The sequence below is a fragment of the Siphateles boraxobius genome, unplaced genomic scaffold (genome assembly GCF_051911475.1).
Source record: "Siphateles boraxobius isolate OS27281-9 unplaced genomic scaffold, OSU_SipBor_1 18, whole genome shotgun sequence".
In the NCBI taxonomy this organism is placed as follows: domain Eukaryota; kingdom Metazoa; phylum Chordata; class Actinopteri; order Cypriniformes; family Leuciscidae; genus Siphateles; species Siphateles boraxobius.
This window is the reverse complement of record NW_027508788.1, coordinates 8,936,456-8,943,649: the sequence shown is the minus strand read 5'-3', so window position 1 is coordinate 8,943,649 and position 7,194 is coordinate 8,936,456. Positions and strand designations below refer to the sequence as shown.

Sequence of the window (7,194 nt, the reverse complement as noted above, 5' to 3'; positions counted from 1 at the left end):
AATTTTAAGTTATGCACCACATATGCTACTCTAGAAAATAAAAAGGACAAACAGACATTACAATAAAGCATACATTTCTATTTCCATTTTTTTTTAATCTTTACAATATGCTTTTCAAAATGGTGAAAAACTTTCCTCCAATCTCAATGTCTCAGTTAAACACAAATGGATGTATTCTATAGAAAACACTGTTTACATTGAGATCTGGAAAAAGCAGTATTCTCATGGACCTTAAGACCATACAATTAGAAATTTCAACAAGCTGAACATTAATGTACAAACAACCTTGTGAAGGATGATTAAAACATCCATTGAATTTTTTTTTTTTAATTCCTGTTTGAATCATGTTCAACTTTCATGTAAAAGCATTTCTCTGCTTTGATCAAAATTTGGAAAAGGCCACTAGCTCCAAATACAGATCTCTATTTAGAACAGTGGTAATTGATCCCAAAATCAGAAATACAAAGAATACACGTCCAAGCCTCTAGGCAGTCATCATAAAAGTGTAGACGTATTACTGTCATTTGAGATGGCTTGGTTGCTAACTGCAGCAGTCAGAATATAAGAGGGATTCTGTTACAACCCCAGCATATAGTCCAATGGGTGGATATCAAAAGGATATTTAGACAAAAGAGAAAAAAATATGCAAATGCATGACAAGGTCTTACAAGAAGTGGTGTCTGAAGGTGTATACCATGATTAATGCTAATCACATTGATCCAATGATCCAGAATATGTTAAAAAAAGTGTTTTTTTTTTAATCCATGTCATGATTGTGGGCTTTCTGTAATCTGTGATTTAGAAAACCAAAATATGGGAAATCATTTCCAAGAGTTGCCTCTACAGATACCAAACATTTTAAAATTGAAATCGAAATGGACAAAAAGGCATAAATTAAACATTTATCGACTATTTTAAATTGACTACAAACTGACAACTGCTCTGCTTATTCTGAAATTGAGTCATAAATTCACCAATTTTGGGAAAAAGGTCACTAAAAGAGAGGTCAGCAGCATGTGAGCATAGAAAGAGCCGAGAAAAGACAGAAAGAGAAAGAGACAACAGCCCTTTCACTCTTCAAATACTGAGAATCCCCCGATTCCTCAAATCTACCCCTCTTAAAAGTGGACGTCAGGTCATGAAAACCACAAAGACAATGAAAAAGATGACGAGGATTAGGAACATCTTGATGAGCAGCCAGCGGTTGCTGGCCACCGACTGGAAATATTTGAGGATCTCTGTGTGGGCTAGGTCCACATTCAGCTGAGTGTCTTCTACATTAGCATCAATTCTGTCAGGGGAGAGAAGTTAAATGGAAAAAATCACTTTTTTTGTCATACAATGTAAATGCACTACTGTTCGGGGTCGGTACGACTTTTTTAAATTTTGTGTCTCATAATGCTCACCAATGCGGCATTTATTTGATCAAATAGAAATAAAACTATTTTGTAACATTATAAAAGTCTTTGTCAATTTTGACAAAGGAACCTCACAAAACTGATTTCAGACAGACTTCTGAGGCAGTGTAACGGTTTAATGATCTACAGCAAAATAGAGAAAGCTTTGGTGAAAACTCATTATATTTATTACTACAATACTCATTTTTTGCTAGAAAATGACATCAGGATTTGAAACCGTTGGTCAAACTGACAACCAACCGCAACTTTCAGAGGCCATCTTTCTTTTTTAGCTCAACTGTCACAGAATGCAAAGCTCAGGATTGTGGGATATCAAAGGCAGCAAAGGATATGTCTATACTGCCTTCAAAAATCAATCAGATGAAGGTATCTCAGGAGACAGAAAACGAAGCTGACATTGGATTCGGGAGAGCCTTGATGCCCTCCTACCTTGTGGTCAGCTCCAGCCATAATCAAACACACCTGAACCAGATAATCGAGCTCTTCAGGATCGCTTGAAAATCGCAGGCAAGTGTGCTGAAGCAGGTTGGAAATAAACTTTGCAGGACAGTAGCTGCATCCGAAATCAAATACTTCCCTAGTATATACGTCCGAATACATGGTATAAAAAAAAAATCCCTACTTCAGCCAAGATTCTGAAGTGTGTATTTGATGGACCCTTTTTATTGTCCCACGAGTCCATGGGAGAGATTTTATGAATGGCAGTGACAGTGGTAGGTCACGTGACTGTCACAACATGGCGGATATAGTATGTCCGAATTTTATTCATAATACCCATAATCATACTATATAAAACACACCTTTTTAACGGTCATGAAGTAAATTAAAGTGTAGTACCTACTCGGACAGTGTGTATTTGCTGTCTCTAGGAGCAGGGTTGAAGACCTCTGCTTTAATGTGTCCTTGCTGAATAAAAGTGTTAATTTCTTTAAATAAAATTACTGACCCCAAACTTTTAAACGGTACTGTATGTCAGAAGATTTATAACTGGAGTCAGTATGTTGGCATATTAAAAACAACCTGAACCATTACATCAACTGAGACTTTTTTTTTTACTGGTACCATTTACTTCAGAAGGCATTGCAGGCTAACTGTTACTGAGGCCGTAAAAGTGCCGATTACAATGGCAGACAGCTTTTCATTATGGTCATAGACCATGATGACCTGACCACAAATGGAAGAAAATGGGGAAAAACACACTTGCTTATTGATTAGACACTGAAAATGCGGAATAGAAAAAGGCTTGTGCTTGAATTTGACCTACATTTCTGGATATAGGTCAGCGTTATTTTATTATTATTATTTAGTATTTTTTTTTAAGTATTTAACTTGAGTTTTTCAACTTTAGTTAGTGTGTAATGTTGCTGCTTGAGCATAAAAAAAGATCTGCAAGGTTACAAAGCTCAATGTCCACTCCAAAGGGAGATATTCTATTTAATAGAATCCACTTTTCTGGAACTTTGCTTTATGAAGTCATAAGTTCCACATTTAAATAATTTTTATATTGTTGCTACGCATGCCACACATTACTACGAAAGCATATTCTGGTACACCCAAACACAAAATCAAGACTTCGTAAAAAGGGCATAATAGGACCCCTTTAATTTTTTGAATTAGCTTTCATTTTTATATTTTCAGTTGGTCATTTTTATTAATTTTAGCTTTTTAATACATCTAGTTAGCATTAATTTATTTTATTTCGGTTAAAGTTTATTTGATTTTAACTTTAAATTTGCAAGTTTTTGTTAACAATAACACCACTGGTATAGGTGAAAATATGGCTTAGACAATGTCAGAAAATCTCAAATCTAAATGGACATAGAATACCTCCTGATGAAGAACCTATCAAATAAGATCCTTCCAGACATAAAAAGACACATATTTTTTCCTCACCTCTGTACGGTCTCTTCCTGTTCTTTCACCATGTGAGCCAGCTGCTGAAATATGGAGCCGAGCTCCACAATGGTGGACTCTATATTCTGCATAGTGTCTGCACGGTTCTGAATGTATGAATCCTAAACAGACCCATAACAACAGTGATTCAAACACATTTGAATGAGTTTACCTGCAGCTGTACTGTTACAACACACTCGCTGAACGAATAATACCTGTTCATTGATTAACTGCATCTGCTGACTGGAGTTGAGGTCCATATCTATAGATATATCTGTCTTCTTGGAGTCGTCCTGCATAAGAACTGAATTGTCTGTTAAAAGAGAAGCAAAAGGGAAGAATAACTACATGAATGTATAAAGGCGGAAGTTGTCTTTGCTTTTAATTGAGTGGAGATGCTCTTACTGAAGCTGCTGGCATGGAAAGAGGATGATGGGGCAGGAGTCTGAGAAAACTCCTCTTGTCTACTTCTCTGCTGCTTCAAGTTCTAAACAAAGAGAGAGAAAAATACCCCAAACATCTTAAAAATGATCCACAATTTAGCATGCAGCATCCCACACCAGACAAGTAAATCAATTACCTCTGTTCTGACCTCCAATACTGACTTAAAGTCACTTGACATCGATGCCAGTTTGGACTACAAACAGAAAACAATGTTTCATTCCAGGCGAAAGTCCAGTAGACATCTTTACTTAGTGATTGAGCACTAAGGCCAGAGGTTAATACCTGTAATGAGACTACGATGGTGTTGGAATGTGTCTGAAGATGTCTGCCATTCTGTCCACTCCGTGATCGAACGAGTTCCTGCAGGCCAGCTATCTGCTTATTCAGACTGTTGATGTCCTGAATGAACAGACCGTTATGAATAAGATTACAGTAAATGGAAAGACAGAATAATGTGTTCTTGGCGAAGGGGAAGAAAGAATCACCCGAACCTGTTTCACAATGTAAGTGAGTTCATCAATTTCAGTTGCTTTGTCATCGAAAAGGGACTTTCTTTTGGCAACTGCAGATGTAAACAGATTGAGTTACACGTCGAAAACAGTCCACTGTGGTACATGTGTGAGATGGCGAGGGATCGAGATACTTACGAATTGTGAGCTTCTCCAACTTGGCAAAAGTGTTGCTGAGGTCTCTTCCAATTCGCCTGTTAAAAAGATGTGGTCAATATCTGTCATAAGGCCAAGTCAATGAAATAACACAGACCATTAAAGCGTAAGTAGGTCTGAATAAATTATAGGTCAAATGCAGTGTCTCGGTGCCCATACTAAATACAGTTGCAGGAAAAATTCTGTTAACCCTCTGGATTTTCCAGGAAATTGGTCATAAAATTTGATCTGATCTTCAACAACAATGAACAAACAACAGGCTGACGCATGTAAAGCTTCAAAAGCTATCTGCAGTCTGAAGTCAGCTAACCTGGAATCCAGTCAGTCGCTCTGCCCTATAAAAATCATTCTTAAGTTTTGAGTTTGACTTTTGGGTCAATTACATGATGCACATTTATTTATTTAGTCCAGATTTATTGATTTATAGACAAATGCATTAAAATGCATCTCATTCTTACAATGTTTTGAATAAAGTCCAAACTGTCAGTGTAATTCAATAGTAATAATGGAAGTCATAAATAAATGTAATTCTTGAAAAGAAAACCTTAGTTCTTAAAAATCTTTTTCTAATCCTGCTTAGAAAAAATATGTACACCAACATTCAAATGTTTGGGGTCGGTAAGATTTTTTAAAATGCTTTATGCTCCCTTATGCTCACCAAGGATGCATTTAATTGATCAAAACTACCGTAAAAACAGTAAAACTGTGAAATAATTTACATTTTAAAATATATGTTTTCTATTTTAATACATGTAACTAAATGTAACTTATTTCTGTGATGGCAAAGCTGAATTTTTCCAAAGTCTCATGATCCTTCAGAAATAATTCTAATATGTTAATTTGGTGCTCAAGAAAATCTCTTATTATTCTCAGTGTTGAAAAAAGTTGTGCTGGTTAATACTTTTGTGGAAACATTTTTTTCAGGATTCTTTGATGAATATAAAGGTCAAATGAACAGCATTTATTTTAAATAGAAATCTTTTGTAGCATTATTAATTTTTTTCCTGCTACTTTCCTTGCTGAATAAAATTAAACTCTCACTGACCCAAAACTTAAAAATCTTACTAACCCCAAACTTTTGAACAGTAGTGTATACATTAATATTCAAAACTGTCACTTTAAAAAATCGAATGATATTAAGAATAATATAATGAAGAATAATTCATGATATTTGTAAAAATTATATTCACGAAACACATATAACTTTCCTTTTGAACTGTACATGAGTGATTAAGAATTTGTTTTACTCACTTAGCAAAGAGCGTGAATTCACTCCGCTCTCTGACTGCACTGTTGACAGCTTTGACAGACTGTGCTCCATTCTGGAAGAGGACAAAAAAAATCAACAATTCTTTGGTTTTTTTAACTCATGCTACCAACAGTATGAACACAAACTCCACTAAAATGTAACTATATTGTTGAACCTATCATCAATCACTCGCAGGTTCCCGGAAAGTATGAATCAGTTATTGAGTTATTGCACCTGTCTCCCCAGCAGGGACTTGCACACAGACTGAAACTCGCTGGTACGGTCTCGGCAGGACATGCTGAATGTGTCTATGACGGGGGCGATGGGTGCTGGGACAGCCAGGGGGGTTTCCAGCTGCTGGACCAGCTGGGACTGGGTCTGAGAAGGCCCAGTGTACACCCCGTCCTGGCTGCTTCTAGGACCGTGACGGCGACGTGCGTTCATCGATGCACCAACTCATCACCTTAAGAGGGGCAAAGAGAAATCAATCAAGGTGAAAGTGTATTACTAACCTCCAGTTTCACTTTGATTCTTCTGCCAAATGATTCTGATGCAGATGCTTGTTTTATCGTTTAAATTATGCATCTGTGGTTGTCTCATAACCTAGAGAGCATCCAGACAGCACTGGGAATGTGTCTACAATATAATGTTCTGACTTAAACATTTCTTACAATTATCAATTGACAAAAGTGCTACATGTTTTAGTGGAACCCATGATACATATTTAAATTGATTATTTGATGAATATAAAGAAGCATTTATTTGAAATAGAAATCTTTTGTAACATTTTCAATGTCTTTACTGTCACTTCAATTTAATATCTCTCTTCAAAACAGCTGTCTAGCCTACCTATACAGCATGTTAATAGACTATTGCTACTCTACAGTTGTGATCCTGAGTCATCTACGTAATGTCACCGTTATAAAAGCAGAAGAATACGATAGCATGACAGCATGTCACCTGCGTATCTCATTATTTTAGCAATAATTTTGATATTCTTTGACTGACAACCAACTCTAGCTAGCTGCTAAGCTATGTAGCAGAATGTGTGATTATAGATGCTTTCATCGGTCAAAGAAACTTCACACGCATCTGAATATGTGAGCAGCCCTGACGTGAGTCCTGAGGTACTGAGGGGGAAATGACAACATGTGAGATGAAAGATATAAGGATTCATTTCTCACCACTCTGCCTCTCTGATGGTTGAACTGTGCAGGCTGTGAATAATATCCGGGTCTTAACACAAATATTGACGTCACTGCCACGTATTCCTTAAAAGAAATTCTCTCTTATTATGTTCAACACAAGGTGGCGTTATGTTTGAATCTCAGCAGATGTAGTTGGTTTAGTTGGTTGAAGTTATGCAGATGGACACTGAAATCAGTCTATTATGGGATTATAAATTAGAATTGTTGCATTATTCCAAATAAATTGATTAATATTCACACAAAAATGTAAAGAGATTCACAAAAATGTATCAAATTCACAAATAAATATATTAAAATCCACAAATAAATGTTTAGGT

General features: G+C 36.1%; 1 protein-coding gene across 2 annotated transcripts; it reads right to left on the bottom strand.

Annotated features, from left to right (window-relative positions):
- Positions 1-74: 74 nt before the first annotated feature.
- On the bottom strand, positions 75-6,934 carry stx5al (syntaxin 5A, like). Of its 2 annotated transcripts, none has more exons than XM_077233274.1 (11): positions 6,854-6,934; positions 5,904-6,132; positions 5,672-5,742; positions 4,403-4,458; positions 4,247-4,317; positions 4,038-4,154; positions 3,892-3,948; positions 3,717-3,798; positions 3,527-3,624; positions 3,312-3,433; positions 75-1,291 (listed from the first exon to the last, which is right to left on the bottom strand). In XM_077233274.1, the coding sequence occupies exons 2-11, from the start codon at positions 6,111-6,113 to the stop codon at positions 1,132-1,134; spliced, it is 1,044 nt and encodes a 347-aa protein (XP_077089389.1). In that variant the 5' UTR covers positions 6,114-6,132; positions 6,854-6,934; the 3' UTR covers positions 75-1,131. The 2 variants fall into 2 exon arrangements, with proteins under 2 accessions (XP_077089389.1, XP_077089390.1); XM_077233275.1 differs by lacking the exon at positions 6,854-6,934 and adding an exon at positions 6,519-6,542.
- Positions 6,935-7,194: the final 260 nt, after the last annotated feature.

Coding starts and splice junctions, on each gene's coding strand:
- stx5al (XM_077233274.1), bottom strand. CDS start 6,113: ATGAACGCACGTCGCCGTCACGGTCCTAGAAGCAGCCAGGACGGGGTG. Junction 3,434..3,526: donor TGCAGTTAATCAATGAACAG/GTATTATTCGTT, acceptor GGGTCTGTTTAG/GATTCATACATTCAGAACCG. Junction 1,292..3,311: donor CAGGAAGAGACCGTACAGAG/GTGAGGAAAAAA, acceptor CTCCCCTGACAG/AATTGATGCTAATGTAGAAG.